The sequence below is a fragment of the Phaethon aethereus genome (assembly GCF_964289735.1).
Source record: "Phaethon aethereus genome assembly, chromosome: 17".
NCBI lineage: Eukaryota > Metazoa > Chordata > Aves > Phaethontiformes > Phaethontidae > Phaethon > Phaethon aethereus.
In genome coordinates this window covers 11,454,882-11,470,782 of record NC_138593.1, presented here as the reverse complement: position 1 = coordinate 11,470,782, position 15,901 = coordinate 11,454,882, and the positions used below count along the sequence as shown (strand labels likewise).

Sequence of the window (15,901 nt, the reverse complement as noted above, 5' to 3'; positions counted from 1 at the left end):
CTCTTTCTATGGACTGCACTACAAAACAATCCATGCACATGGTTAAAAGTTCAAAGCATCAGAATGCTGGGCTTGCATTTTTCCTTCAAGTACATTTGAGGGCTCTGTACTGCTTTTCTGCAAAGCTGTAAATCTTCTGAAGATTTCATTGAGAAATAGAATTCATGCTACATGACAGTATGAGTTAACAGTTCATGAAGGAGAATAGTCACAGCTGTGGGATATCAGCTAAACAAGTCTGATTGTCTCCACTTGGTAATTTTGATACCAGCTGGAGATATAGGAAAAGACAGATTTAACACTTCAAAGCAAAAAGCAATAGCTCTTCTTATCATTTAATTCAGTTTCTTGGGGAATCAAGTGTAAAAAGATGACTTCAGTTGCTGTAGTCAAGCTGCACCACATTTCCGTGTTCCTGTTGCACACGTATGGTGGGATGCTGCATTGTCTCAATGCGTTTCAGTATTCTACAGCAGGATGTGCTGGACTTGCAATAAGTGCATCTAAATAGGAAGCCAATGTAGTCTCTCCGTAGGTGCTACACCACACTGCTGCTAAGTCCTGCAGCTTTAATCACTCTCACTTCATAATCTTCTGACAGTATCTTTTCTTCATTTGGATCTAAACCAAAATGCTCTGGATTCTAGTAGAGTTGCTGCTCTGCAGTACAATCCCTGCAGTATACTGAAAGGTTTTGCATAGGCCAGATCAAAGCAATGCTATATAAATACCAGTGCAAACCTTTTTCTTACAGTTAATACAGTGATGGAGTATTTTAAAGACCATGGACTCAATTATATTTAATGGACTATGGAGACTTGTATGTATTAAAGTATTTGTATATTTTGAAGTATTTGGTGTGCACAAAATGATGGGATTTAATTTGGTATCTAGATTTTGGCTCTGAGTAATAGCAGTGGTTGACAAACAAGCAAGACTGACTTTAATGAGGGTTGCCCAGATCCTTCTTTGTCATGCTTTGTTACAGAGAGAAAAATATGGTGCAATTATACAACTATTTGGATAAAGACAAATAACATGAGTGATTTCCTGTCAGGCTGAGCACCCTTTAGATGACCTCCTGGTTCATCAGGCACCATCACTCAATTTTCCTCCACAGGATTAAAGAATTTTGCAAACTAACTCTCAGTTTCCCAGTGACATTCACTGTACACCCTCAGCAACCTGCTTTTGTTCTGGTCAGAAAACTGGATGTTGTAGAGGGCTGAGTTCAAATGTTTACATAAAGTCTGACTGTTGCATAGAGTAGTCCTCTAATTTTGTACAATTTCACAAAAAAAATGCCTGATATTGTGGACAGCTGATAAAATTTTTATGTTTAGATTAAGAGTTAAATGCCACCTCAGGTTGATAGCTATTGCATTCAAAGGTGGTTTCATGATTTTAAGGAAGAAAGTGACTTTTCTTCACTCTTCAGGGGAACTCTGTCCATGTTACAGCTGTTGTTGTGGCACACTCCCAAACAAACCCCAAAAAGTATCTCACACTGTCCTGGGCATTCTCTTGCTTTAGAAATGGGAACAGTGAGCACATGCTTGTTCCCCATGCTTGACTGTAAATTTGAAATACTTCTGGTTAGTGGAGAGCCTCCAGATATATCTCTGGCTAATAGCACAATATACATGCATGGCATGTACAGCAAAACACAACTCTATTTCAGGTGATTCTGAGACATCCCAGCTTATCCTGACAGGTAAGATACAGGGTTACAGCTTATTTTAGTGGACTTTAGGTAGATATACAAAATTATTTTAAATGAAGTGCACATAATAAAATTAAAAATTTACCTAGTAGCACTGTAAGCCAATTACAACGCTGATATATAAAGAACACATACTAAACAAATTGGGTTTGCATTTAAGAATTACTACATAATTTTCAGACCGAATCCTGAAAAAGGGTAACCACTCTTTATTTATGTTTTCATTTTTCTCTATCACACATAGCAAATGTATCCAAGTATCTCACAAGTGTTAATTATTAATCATCATGAACACACTGTTCTTAGAACTCAGAATTTGGTTTTATTCCTATTTTGTTATTGAAAAAGCTCATGCACTGAAATGTCAGGGGAGGGAAGGTCTGTAGCTTAATTTGGAGTACAACTGCAGTAACCATGGTTTGGTTTCAACCAAAATGTCTGTCCACGGTGAATTAGGACATAGAACAAGGCTGAGCTCTTCAGGTGCAAGTGGTCATCATGATCAGAGCACCATCAGCATCTGCGATTGCTTAATTGGCTCAACTCCTGCTCAGATCACTTTCTGAACTGGAAAAATTAGGAAAATGTATACAAAGTAAAAACTGACACAAAAATGAGGAACAAAGAGTAGTGATAAATATACGTGTCACCAGCGGTGACTGGCGTTTGGGAGAAAAGCTATAGAGCCTGAAGAACACTGCAACTCATTGGTTTGAAGCATTGAGCTGGAGGAGAGTTTAAAGCTGATATTCCCTGGGACAGTCACGCTGCACAGGGAAGGGTTGCTCACAGGCTATAGAGTCACAGCAAAGCTGCTCTGAGGAAGGCTGCTGGGTTTTTAAATTTATTTAATGATCCTGTGTCCTAGTTGCATGTCACTCTGTCCTGCTCCTGCAGTGTTACTGTGTGGTAGCAAGAAAGTGAGGGAAGAGAGTGGCCATTAGGGCTTCCCTTCTGTTTAACTTAAAGTACAGTAATGCAGATTTAACAGAAGGCGATACAGTACTAAGAAAGATGAGAAATGCAAAAAAACCCCTAGATTTTACTTGGTGATGCATGGTGTTTTCTCATGGAGTGTATATTGGCAGGCCTGTGCTGACAACTTGAAGATGGAGTAAAGCTACACTTACTCCAGTATCTACTAGTTGGTCTGATGAAAGACAGTATAACCAGCGCCTGAGGTTATTACCCTTATTATTAATAAAATAGGTTGCCTTTTTCACCCCTCCTGAAGAACACTCTATATTGTCATCTACCACGGGAAGTTGAGAAAAAGAAGAATTTCCCTGGAGCTCTTGTGCCCACCCTCTCCTCACCTGGCAATGCTTAAGGCTAGAGCAGCTGTGCATGTGCTGTACCAGCAGCTCCCCTACTTTTCTTGAGGTACCTGGAAGAACCTCAAGCTGAGGTAAGTGTGAACTCATCCTTACTCTGTGCAGCATTCTTATTTACAGTATCAGAGCCTATAACTTAAAAAACTTATGTTCAAAGTATCTTAAATCGTTACAAAGGTTTTCATTCATTCAAACTGCAAATTTTGTCTTGCTAAAAATAGGTCCTGGGCTTGAATTTTTCAGCATCTTAGTTTGTGTGTAGATACAGAAAAGACATCCTGCTCTTCTGGTTTAATGTAATTAGCCAAATCTCACTCACCCCAGACTCTTTTATTTTGTCCTTAGACAAAGGACAAAAATCTTGCTTCTATGCATTTTCAATATGATTTTGATTTTTGTTTTTTTAAAATGGAAAATGTAGTGGTTGGAAGCAAAAATACTCCCTGCTTTGGAACATGAAGAGATAGAATTAAAAGCTGCCATTTTCTAGAGCACGACAGAATGGTTTCCAACTCCTGGACTTCTGAAAGCAAATGGGGACAGGGTAATGAGTCTGGAGTTGCAAGAACAAAGAGCCACAATATTCTTAACCTTCTGAAAATTGTTAGAAAAAACCTAGTATAAACCTTTGTGCATTCAGCATGAGCTCTGCCTGGGTGTGGACACAAGGCTTATACAAGAAGGTCTTGTTTCCAAAGAATGCAGCTGTCCTGTATTCTCCTGGTATCACTGAGAATTGTTAGGCAGCTGATTTGAAAACTTGGTCTGTGTAGAGTGTAATTGAATTAATTCCAGTATTGACCCAGGACCACATTAATTATATCTTGGACTTAATTATTGGCTTAAAAAGACAAATAATTTTTCGTTGATGTTAAAAATCTGCCTAGATGCTAATGTCATTGTAGTGTAGAGCACTGTGGAGCATATAGAGCTAAAACCCAAGACTTGCTGTATACACAGCATTTCTTTTGAAACAATGAGTTTAATTACAGTGCATGAGAATGGCAGGTCCTGACATGTTAATTTAAGTATTTATAATGTGTATGAAGCAATTCAAATGGATTTTTAGCATTTTGGTGATCAAGTCTGTGGCAGCTTTATCATGGAGTATACTTGACTGAATGCTAAGACAGTCCAAGGGGAAGCATTCATCAGCTATGTTTCTTTGATTCACCTAATTGTTTTACTGACACCTAGGGTGCTAATTAATTGCCCAGCCTCACAAATTAGGGACTGTTGCCTCTCATTCCAAAGCTGTAGACAGCCATGGCACTCCCCATATGCATTACATTTCAGTACTTTCTGTGGTCCTTAGCTGCATGTTGAATGAATGTTCAACACCAAGACAACTGCAAAGCCAGGAAGCACGTCTCTAGGACTAAATCTGTGACCTCGGTCAGAAACCATGTCCTAATTTGAGAGAGAGTGCCCACAGAAAACTATCGGAACTGCAGGTTGCCCATGTAACATCAGTGGTGTTGTCTTGTTGGTGAAGTTCATGGGGAACATGACCCATACTCTCCCTGCCCCTGGACTTGCTAGGACAGGTGACTTTTTCATTTTATCAGAATGCCAGTACTAGAGGAATTTGAGGATGCATTTTTCATTTTGTGCACTGTCTTAAGGGCAACACTGTACTCAGCAGTTAAGTAATAACTGACAGAAGTCCAAATACTGCTAGGGCCAAAGGGTATCTGGGGTTAACTCCAACCTGATTTATAAATCAATGTTACTGTAACTTCAGTACATCTTGTTCTCCTTTGTTTCAAGATTTGGTGTACCTCAGAAGAAAAAGAAAATCCTTAATCATAAGGATCTTTTTTTTTTAGGTATGAAAATTCATTAAATGATTATTTGCTAAATTATAGAATCAAAGTTAGTTTAACAACGAGTAAGAACACTGAGAATTCCAAGCCTAAAAATCCAGGCTTATGCTATATATTTTCTTAATCCTTTTTACCCTGTAATTTCTGTTCATGCCACTGGGTTGTTTTTTGTCTCTCCAAAATATGTTTTGGGTCAACTCGGATACTTCCTTTTTTCACCATCAGTTTCTCTATTTGTGAAAACTTTTTCAAGGATTTATTTGCAATTGCTTTGATTTTCCAACTACTGTTTCAGAGCTGTAATCTCATCTCCTGTCTTGTAGCCACTGCTTTAACAGGGAGATTGAGAAATACACTGAAACCTATCCCCAAACTTACTGGACATCCTAGTAACTGTTAACATTGGTGGGTGGTCTTGATATCTACATGCTGGTTTTGTGCCTTGTTACTAAATATATGGGTAGTCTATAGTATAAGCCCTATAAAATTATATTTCTTCCTTTTTTGTTGTATCTTCTAATAAAATAGGGTATGTTATTTCCTGCTAAATAACATAAAAAGAAAGCATGGCTACATTTTTCCAGGGGCAGGGGGAAAATCACATTGGGACATTTAGTTAGGGATTTTACCTATCTGGCTAATTTAAATTACATTTGAGATCTCAAAGGTCTTTATGAAGAATGTGAAGGGACATTTCAGATGTTGAACTGTGGCTGAGAAACTCGTTTTAGGAAGGAGATTTAGGAATCAGCATATTCCTATGGGAGCAATTGTGTGTTACATTTTAATATACCCTGAAAAATGATTTTGTAGAATAAAAACTTACCTCTTAATTCAGGTTCTGTGTAGTCAGGATTACAAAGGAGATAGTGTGTGTTTCTTTGCTCTATCAGGTAGATCTGTGCTTTGTTCCCTTGTCTCCCACACTGTGATGGGGTTTGCTGCACTGTGCCTGTGCTGTCACTATCCTGCACTGGCCTCCTGCAGTGTAACTTGGGGACACCAAGCATTTAGACACCAATATAGCTCTAGAAACACCACAGATTACAAAACGGTGTTCTACAATAAATAGGATTATTTCTGCATTAGCTCGTGTTCTCTGTAGCATCCTTTGCTTCTCATAGGCTGTTTAACTCTGCCACCACTGCCATATACTGTGCTGTGCTTCTGCAAATGTTTATCATCTGCAGTGCTGTCAATAAACTGCAGCAAGCTGCACCACACCTGAGCATGTGAATTTGAATTCTACTATCCACAACATTTTTTTCAGTAAATATAGCTTTATAAGTAAGAAAAAAAAATTAATAATGGTTCATGGGTGTTCTGTATGCAGACTTTGAATTTTGGTGTTTATATAGGCAGCACATGGTCAATATAGCCAAATGGAATTACTGTTGTGATTGAAATATCATATTTTACATTGTCAGATGTAATAGTGCCAAAGAGTTGCTGAGACAAAAGCTGACATGTGGAAGGGGTACCACTAGCATCCATACTTCTGAGTTCAGTTAAGGTTTTGTTCCATTTTTGTATTGTGTGTGTATATAAGGCAAGAACATTGATACTGTATAGAGCCTTACTTGGAAACAGTTTATATTGTCTTTAAAGCAATGATCAGGCAGATGCTCAGAATGCACTACTTAAGGTCCAAGTCAGCTAAGTTTCTTCGAGTTGGAGCAGTTCAGTCTGGATGGTCTTATTTCTACATCTGAACAAGCTAATTATTTTGCTAACTCATTGAAGTGTGACACCTGCATTATCAGGGAAGGCTGTGACAGAAGTTTGGAACTGAGATAAAATGATTATTGTTAACTGCATTTTCCTGCAGAATTTTTTTTAAGTGTAGGTAAGACTACCATTCCCCATTGTTCCCTAGACCTTTACTGAACAGTCAGCATGTCATCAAGCTGCCTGGCTCTTTTATTGAACTGGAGGCACTCTAGCATCAATCTGTATTAGGTATGAGTGCCTGATGTGTGTAAAGTGTGTTTAAAAGGAAGAGTTCCTCCAAGATCCTGCCTGGAGGGAATGAATCCAATTGATTCATCCAAATGATCACACCAGGGAGGAAATTCACCCTTTTGTTAGGTTATGGAAAAGAAACATTTTAACCTTTATCGTTCCTATAGAATAAGTCTACACTTTTGTATGAGGGTAATGCGGTTCGCAGTGTGACAGTGAGTTTCTGCAATGGAAAAGCAGCCCTGACAAATAACCTCTTTATACAGATGATGCAGCTTCTTTGTAGCTACAACTTTGTAATTTCTAGAGGTAAAAATACCACGTGAGAGCACAACCTGAGTGGAAACAAATGGAACTTCCTGTGAAACTGGGTCAGCTGCGCTATCATGCCCTTATTGGTCGCTGAGGATGGCCAGGATTTCTCCTGCTAGCTTGCTTTATTTCTTTGCCCAGGCCTTCTGTTGATGTCTCTTAAATTGCGCATGTGCAACAGCAAACAGAGAAATTTGCAGCATATCTGCAGTGACCTGCCTCGACTACACAGTGAGTAAAATGCTACTGAACTTCCCACCATTCCAACTGCCCGTCAGCTCTAAACACAGGAATTACCTCATTTCCTTCAGGCAATTTACATCTTATTGGATAGGCTTGCTTCTACAAGCAGCTTGAGCTCTCTGTATTATTCTCAACTGTATGAAGTAAAGGCTTTTTTTAAAAAAAGTTGAGTTTTTTAAAGAAAAAAAACGCCACACACATTTTTCCAAAGTAGGGAGTTGACATTTTCAGTTCTCTGTTCCGTTTATCTCCTCACCTCTCTGTTTAGACAGCTGTTGATCATAGAATGCTTGAGGCTGGAAGGGACCTCTGGAGGCTGTCTTGTCCAACTCTTGTTGGACTAGATCATAACATTAGGATCAGCTTTCCTCTTGCCCCCTCCTTTTCCCCAAAAAGTGAGCCACAATGGCAAAACTCTTCAGTTCTGGCACAATGCTTCCATTTCCATTATATTTGTTAATTTTGGTACTCAAAAGATAGATTACAGCTGTACAAAACGGCAAAATACCACGTACTAGCACAAACACAGAGGCACTTCTGCTCCATACTATAATCAATTTCAGGCAGGGATCAGACTCCTCTTCTGTTAGCGGTAGTAGGGTCTGTCCCCAACAGGGCTTTACCAAGGGCTACCCTAGTAAAGTCTTTCTGACTTACTTTCCTTTTACCCTAAGCGTAGACAACTGCACATGGCAGCCCTGAGCCTGGCTCCAAGCACACAGAAGGAGAAAACCTGCCTGTTGAGATCCTCACCAGCTTAAAAACACGGGAGCAATCACTGTGGCTAAGGCTGAGGGAGAGGCTGCTGACACGTACAGCAAGAGAGGGGCTCAGAAGGGGCTGCAAAGTAAAGCAAGGGCTGCCTTAAAACTCTCCTCGAGAAGTAATTAGCTGGGGGTATTGGAGTGTTGCATGGATAAATCTCATCACAGGGATATGGTTAGGCTGAGGTGCTCTTAGCACAAGGCAGCGGGGTCTGTCTCCACTAGATTCATGGCTGGCAAGTCTTGTCAGCAACTCCATTTGTTAGAACCCTGCTGATAAGTATTTGCTTGTATTTTAGGCTGGGAAAGGCTCGTAATTCTCTAGGGAAAGCCCTTCTATGACACTGCTATCGCTTTTTCTGTGAAGATGCTCTAAATTGTTCTAATCCCGTTGTTCAACAAATGTTTGCAGCAAAACTCATGGAAACTTCTGTTGTCAGCTCAATTTCTCAGCATAGACAGGACTGCTGGAGAGGTTAATTTTGAACTTCTCTTTCTAATATAATTAGTTATTGATTAATGTTTGATAGGCTGAGATTTAAAAAAAAAGAAAGGAGAGAACATTATGAAGAAAACAAAAAGGACCAGTTTCTTGTATCTTGATAACTCAGGAAGTAAACTCCTAGTGGAGAATTCTAGACTTCCTAACTTTTCTTTTTCCCCATTATTCTGCTCATGACCTGCAACATAGATGTGAAGCTGTTGACAAATGACTTTTCAGGAGGAACTGATCCAGAGTAACCTAAGAAGAGAGTTTTGTTTTTGAAGGTCTCATATAACCATGCAACTTTTACAGCCAGAGAACAATAGAGGGCAATAGATCTCTGTGAAACATCACGTCTTCAGAAAGGTTTCCATTTGATGACACTGATGGCAGTTTTGGCAGCTCTTTTCACTGCCTCACAGGGATCATTCAGACACTGCTGAAATGTATCTGTATGATCTAGGAGTGTCTTACGGCCCTCTGGTACCTCAGCCAGCAGGGTGAGGGTTTTGATTGCACTCAGACGGGCTTTGCTGGTTTCCTCAGCAACCAACTTCAGTAAAGGTGGAATGGCTGCAGCACCTAGGGCTGAGAATCTCCCTGTAGAGAAATAAATTGGCTTTAAAATGTGTTATTATATATAATCAACATGCTTTTGAATTCCTACTTTCTACTCCCTGCCCAGCTACATCAGAGGGTGCAGTGCGAAGAGGTAGGACATGCTTTTCTTTTGAAGACCAAAACTTGCTTCTAGCTGTTTAAGAAAAGAGTTCTTTCTTAGTTAATCTGCCTTGCACATTATAATTTCATTTGCAACATATCTAAGAATATAAAAGGCACTGAATGATGGGATAAACTATTGGGGGGAGGCTAGATGCCCTTAAGAACATCCTCCATTCTTTTATTTTTAAAGACACTTCAAACACTGGGATCCACTCCTCTGTTGTCTTCTGAAGCCAGAGGGACAATTGCAGAGGAGGACTGCAACACAACTGCTGTTATTAAGATGCTTTTATGTCTAATTACTCATTCATCACACTGAAAATTTAGCAGTTAGTATTTTCAGTGTTGTGTAAGTTACTTGGGAGAACTACAGACCTTATTAATATTCATTCCTCTCCCAGCTGTGAGAGAGAAACTGCCTCTAACCACAAAAATTGTTTCCAGAAAATAGTGCTCCTCTGTTGAGGACCAGTGATTCAGCGTAGCTTCAGGTATGTAGATCTCTGTATGGTCTGCACTTGGACAGAAAATGTGCCCCCTCTGGAGGGTAATAATGGTGGGGTAGATAAATAACTTCTTGACCTACTTCAGGTGGATGAAATCTGAAATATACTGTCTGCCCTAGACACAACAACAGTAGCTCGAGACAGATCTAAAGAAACATCTAATCTTACAGTTTCCTGAAGAGCTTTAAAACTATCAGAAACTGAGTACTAAGTTGCCTTAGAATTGGATTTCTGGAAAGTATCCCAACAGAACTGCCTCTGTTTCTCACCCTGAGGTTTAACAGCAGCAAACATCAGTGCTCCTGTTGCACTAGCTTGGACTTCAGGATCTGTATCTTCCAACAGGCTCACCAGCACAGGAATAACTTCTTCACATACCACGCCTTTTCCCTCTGGATGAGTACTGTGCAGAAAAGATGGTTAAGTTGCTTTCTCAGACTGCCTCTGCTAACCATGCAGCTACCCACAGCCTCTCCCCATGCCTGGACCCCTGCAGTCCTCCTTTCATGACAACACGTTTCATGACAACAGTGCTGACACAGTCCTCCTCTCTGTTCTCTTTGGAGTCACAATGTTCTGACTGTTAGACAGATGGCAAGCACCACTACCCAGCCACAAGGGAAAGAAAGGGGATGTCTGTCTGTTCCTGGTGTCCATTAAATCTACTTGCTGATACAATACTGATGATATCATATTCACCTGTGTGTATGGGCTTAACAATTTTTTAGGCTAATTTTAGACGGTTTGGATTTTTTATTTCTTTCTGTGATACGCTGGAGATTGATGGGCAACAGCATGTAACAGGATGCAGGATTAAGTGTGCTGGTGTTCCTAATGGCAATTTGGTTAGAAACCTGGCTGTTGAATCCTATACAGATTAAAAAACCTCCTCAATTAGGAGTCTGCAATGAATTCTTCTCCCAGGTCAATTTTCTCTCTTTCTTTCCAGCCTCTTTAATGCAGGGAATATTTAACATGGCCCAGCTACTGCAGAGACCTAGAATGTGACTGATGCCCATACTCTAAGTGCATTTCTGCTTGCTTTCTATGACTCATGTTATCTATACTCTCTTTTCATATAAAACCTCACTTTGTTATAAGATATTAGGAGGTGTTTTGTGCCAGTTGGTATGTAAACTACATGATCTGCAGACCTTTTTAAACTAGACATCTGTTGAGCAATTTTATTACATTTTGTGATTGCAGAACAGTGGACTTAAGTTGTTCCTTTCATCCAGTGTTTGATACACAAATTTAATATAAAGATTGCTTTTTCTGATCCATCACTGATGTACGTAGCAGCCTGTGTCAGAAGCTATTTCTGTCCCCAATCACACTGAAAGTTTCCCAGGACTTTTAATTTTTTGAGAGAGCATGGCTGTCCAAAACAATAAGGGAGCTTCTCCCTGCCTCCATAGTGGTTAGAATCTCGTTTTCACATGCTTTTTCATGGAGAAAATTTTTCTCAGCGGTGCTGTACCAGGAAAAAATCCTGATTTCACTGCCAATGCTGAACACAAGTAGAAAGAGAAGGAATGACATTTCCTCATCAGCATCTGCTTTCTTGAGTGATTTATAGCAATTATGATTTTTAGAAGTCTTCTACTTATGTGTGCATTCAGGCTGATATTCCTTTACATGTGACATGTGACAGCTTCAATGTGTAGTGGAACGCAACTGTAAACTAATTACATGGACTCACTCATTAAATAAGTATTTTCTTGGGCTTATGTATGATAGATAGATATTTTTTTTTTTTACTTTACCCAATTTCTAACAGGACGCAAGCTGCTTTGCTTCTGATGGTCACTGATGAGTGTGTGAGCTTTTCCTTCAGGATAGTAACGGCACCAGTTGCTAGAGCTTCAGAAGCCTCCACATGCAGACAGTTGGAGAGTGTATCAAGGATTAGCTCCTGGATCTCATCCGACTCAGTCTTCAATTTGAATACAAGTAAGGGAATCAAACCAGCATGCAGTATGCCAACAGCCCCTACAGGAGGAGACAGGGAAGGAACACAGGTGAGGTGTGAGTGCATTTACTCTTTCTACCTGCACTTTAAATTTCTTAATAGGATCAAAATACATATGGTAACTCATTTTCTTACACAGATGTGGGATTGAGAGATGGAAATTACTACAACACTGCTCTGTTCATAAATGCCATCTTAGCATTGCTTCCTCAGGAAGCTTCCACAACAGTCCTGTAAAGATATCGGCCCAGGTAATAGCCAAAATGGCAATTGCTCTGATGTTCCCAGTTTCCCCCACTATAATATTTCTCCCCAAATCATTCTTGCTAAGAAAAAAACCCCACAAACATATAAAAGTCACCTTATATCCAGCCTTTCTAACTGTTCTCAACATGAACAGATGCTAAGAGAGACTGAGATGTGAGCCTTTAGAGCTAATACTTTGATCCTCCACTATGGTTTCTGTGGGGGAAGTCAACAGTTTGGGAACTGTCAGCTTCCTCACACATTTCTTTGTAGTAATTCTGTCACGGGGAAAATTTAAATTTTGAGCTTTCCAGCAGTCAGTACTGTTGCACTATGTCCTAAAGGAAACAACATCAAAGGTAGAAAGATCATCATTTGTCCTGCAAATGATGTCTTTGCTATGAGAAAGCGTCTGATGTGTACCATTTCTTACACTTTACTAAGTCAACACTGAAACAGCAATGCCATGGGAAAGCAGAAAGCAGAACGTACTGTCCACAAGTAACTATGTGAAAACAAAATTCTCCAGCTGTCTTGTTGCTAAGACTGATTCTTTGGTTGCTAAGAGAAATGTGGCTCCTTTCAAAGTGATTCATATATGGTTAGATAAGGAAGTTTTGTGGATAAGAGCCATCAAGGTATTTTCAAATGAACCTCCACAGTCGGGGATAAAAGGACAAGAGTGAAAGAGATTTTAATGGCCCTTGGTAGTGCACAGGAGAAATCTCTCAACTTGACGGTCAGGTGAAAAACATGATTCTAATCTAGAGGTTTTCTGTTGTACATATTTCCGAGGTTTTGCAGACACTGAATAACTTCTTATGTTAATAAGTTATTAGGATCCACTTTACTAATGCAAATGCAAAGAAACACCTAGGGGTGATATTACAGCTTTTACTACCTGTGCTACATCTGGAGGTCAGTTGTTGTGAGAATTCAAATAAATAATAGGGGAAAACAGACTCAGACAATTCACTCTTGAAGCCTAACAATGTGTTAAAAGCAAGGATTTCTCTTTGTGCCAGAAAGGCAAAGCAGGGAAGGAAAGTGAAAAAATGTTATCTTTGAAGCTGTGGCTCTGTATATTACTAGATGGGGGGGCTGGCATTTTCATAGTAAAAAAAATCCTCAACCCTGTATTTATGTCCTCTGGAGAAACGAAAAGAAGAAAATTCTCAAGGATCAGCTCCAGCCCATTCAATACTGTCCCCACAGAAGGATGTGATAAAGGAAACCTGCACTATTGGTCTGCCAAAGGACTCTTGGAGGGGGCCCTGAGAAGGAGATAAAGCTTGCAGAGCTGACTCCATCACCCAGCACTAACTCCCTTGACAAGGATTACAAGTGTTTGGATTGTAGGTTATAGGTTATATATAGAAGGGAGATGGGTGGGTTAGACAACAGAAAGGACATGGCTGGGAATACACCATGCCTTATGGAGTCACAGGCAGTAGGGAACTGATGCCATGGAAATAGCGTAAAGCAGTCTCAGGTGACTATAAGTCTTATCCAGAATTGATTTAGCCACGCTTCCCAATGTCTTTTGAAATAGCTTATGAAAGACAAGATTTTTCAAAGCCAACTTTTAAAACTGCTCCCAAAGTTTTTAATGAAAATAAACTATATGGCCTGTCTGCATGAAATTGGGATACCCAGAGAGCTCACACAGTCACCACATACACTTCTAAATGCTGGGATGCTATGGAAATCAGAATAAAACCAAAATTTGGGAGGTACAGTTTCAGAGGAAGGGTAATGACTTAGAGGTGATAGACTTACAAGCTGACATTCCCTGTAGCAAGCATCTATTTATTGGACAGTTGCTTTGCCAGATGATTTTTGAACCAAAACCACATCTGGACTACTTGACCTTAAAGTTATTTGATTCTTTCTAGATAAGGTAGCACACCAAATGTAAATGTAAATAAGAGTAGCAAAGAACTGAAGTTTAAACTCCACGCTCCTCCAGAGCCTTTGTGTAGCTTTAATTTACATTGACACCAATCTTCCTTGGGATAGTGTCTCACCACAAGCATTTCATCATACCATTTCATGAGCAAACACTTGTTCTTGCGCAGAGTAGTCAGCATTCCGGCTTAGAGCCCAGAGAAGCCATTGCTTCCTTTAATTTAACTTTCCATTTTTCTGTAACAACTATTGCTATAGCATTCTGTCTACCTTTGTCGTGCTGGTAGATGTACTTTTTTCTTTCCCAGTCAGGTTTCCATTACTATTTTTTGCACTGGCTTTCAAATACTTAATAGCCACTTTTTAACCCATCATCTTAATTTCCATTCACCTCCATTTTTAGTTTCCTCCATATCCATCTTTTTCAGGACTTCCTTGCTAACTTATTTCAGTTCTCTCGATCACTTTATCATCTTATTGCCAGTAAAGTACTATCAGCATTCAGGTTTCATTTCTTTGTGTCTGTGTCTGTCATTTATCTTCCAATACATTCAACCAATACGTTCAACTAGACAGGACTGCTTTCATTTGCCCTTGAGTTTATTCCTTCCAATTAATGTTTATTGACTTTCTTCGACTCGGTCATCCCTCATTCATTGCATTTGCACTTCATGTCTTCTCTTGGTGCTAGCCTTTACTATTGCACTGCAGTCCTGAGTGCAAAATAGACAGCAAAGCCACTTTATGTCTTTCTGTTTCAATAAACTGGCAAGACAATGTACAGAATGTTATTTTGTGGAGCCACTAAGTAGTATTTATTCTGTGGTCAGAAATCCCCAGGTAGCTAGTGGGTGCTTATTTTATATGAACACTTGGGCTGTTTTCCTTTTTTAAAAATATGTTTTATTTTACTAGGCCAAGCGTCTGTATCAATAGTTTCCTTATCTACTGTTATTGTCAAGCTGTCTTATCTGAAATGCTATCATGCTACTAAAGGGAGCTTCCCAGATATAAATAGAGAAACAAAGATTAATTGTTTGACCTTGTCAGAAATCTCAATGTGGTGAAGAGAAAGAGGGTAGAGAGGAAAGGCCATCAACAACAACAAAAGGAGACTACCTAACACTGAGACTGAAATTTCCAGGTGGAAATTCATCATGGTTTTCCCAAGGGAACCAAAAGGGTCTAGGGAAGTAAAAGGGAAAAGGGAGGAGACAAAATCAGTGGAAAGTTGTTTGAGAGTTATTTGTAAATCCGAGCAGTCTCAGATCCTTGCATCTTACTGAGCAAGCAATAGGAGGGGAAGGTAAGCTGGTGTTTCTAGCAGTCCTATACTGAAAAAGGAAGCAGCATCCTTAGGATCTTGACTTTTCATTAAAATAGTGCTGTTTCAAAGGTGATTTATCTATTGCAGAGAGTGTTCTAGATACCCTGGGCATAGTGAAGTAGTAGGAAAAATTGTTTTCAAAATGCAAATAGTTGCATTTGCAGCTGCATAGTTAACATCATTATTGATCTGTTTTCCTGAGCACTTGTAATCTTCCCTTGGGCTGCTTTTTATCTGAGCACTCATCTTTTCCTTCTCATAACCCTCTGGCCACTCTCATCCTCCCTTTCCTGACTCTTTTTTCAAATAGGCCCAAAGCGGAGTTGTCATTTATTTTGTTCTCTCAGTGTAGCTGCAGGGCATATAAACAAATTAAATTTTGTAGAATACAAAGGAGTCATTTATGGTGCACAACAGTGGTGTTTTGTTTTGGTTTTCAATTACATAAATCAATTAAATCACATTACAAATCCTTTTCCTTACAAATGTCGGTTTTCAACTCAAAGCCATTTAAATGTTTGTTTTAGTACAAAGCATGAGCCTTATGCATGGCCACAAAGTGGTGTACAGC

General features: G+C 39.5%; 1 protein-coding gene across 1 annotated transcript in view; it reads right to left on the bottom strand.

Moving 5' to 3' along the window:
* Positions 1–9,006: 9,006 nt before the first annotated feature.
* RSPH14 (radial spoke head 14 homolog) overlaps positions 9,007–15,901 on the bottom strand; it is a gene marked incomplete at both ends in the record, with an annotated part of 100,578 nt that continues 93,683 nt past the window's right edge. Inside the window, 3 exons of the mRNA XM_082007594.1 lie at positions 9,007–9,248; positions 10,147–10,280; positions 11,644–11,869. Of these exons, the coding sequence (XP_081863720.1) occupies positions 9,007–9,248; positions 10,147–10,280; positions 11,644–11,869 (602 nt within the window). The remainder of the gene's footprint in view (positions 9,249–10,146; positions 10,281–11,643; positions 11,870–15,901) is intronic.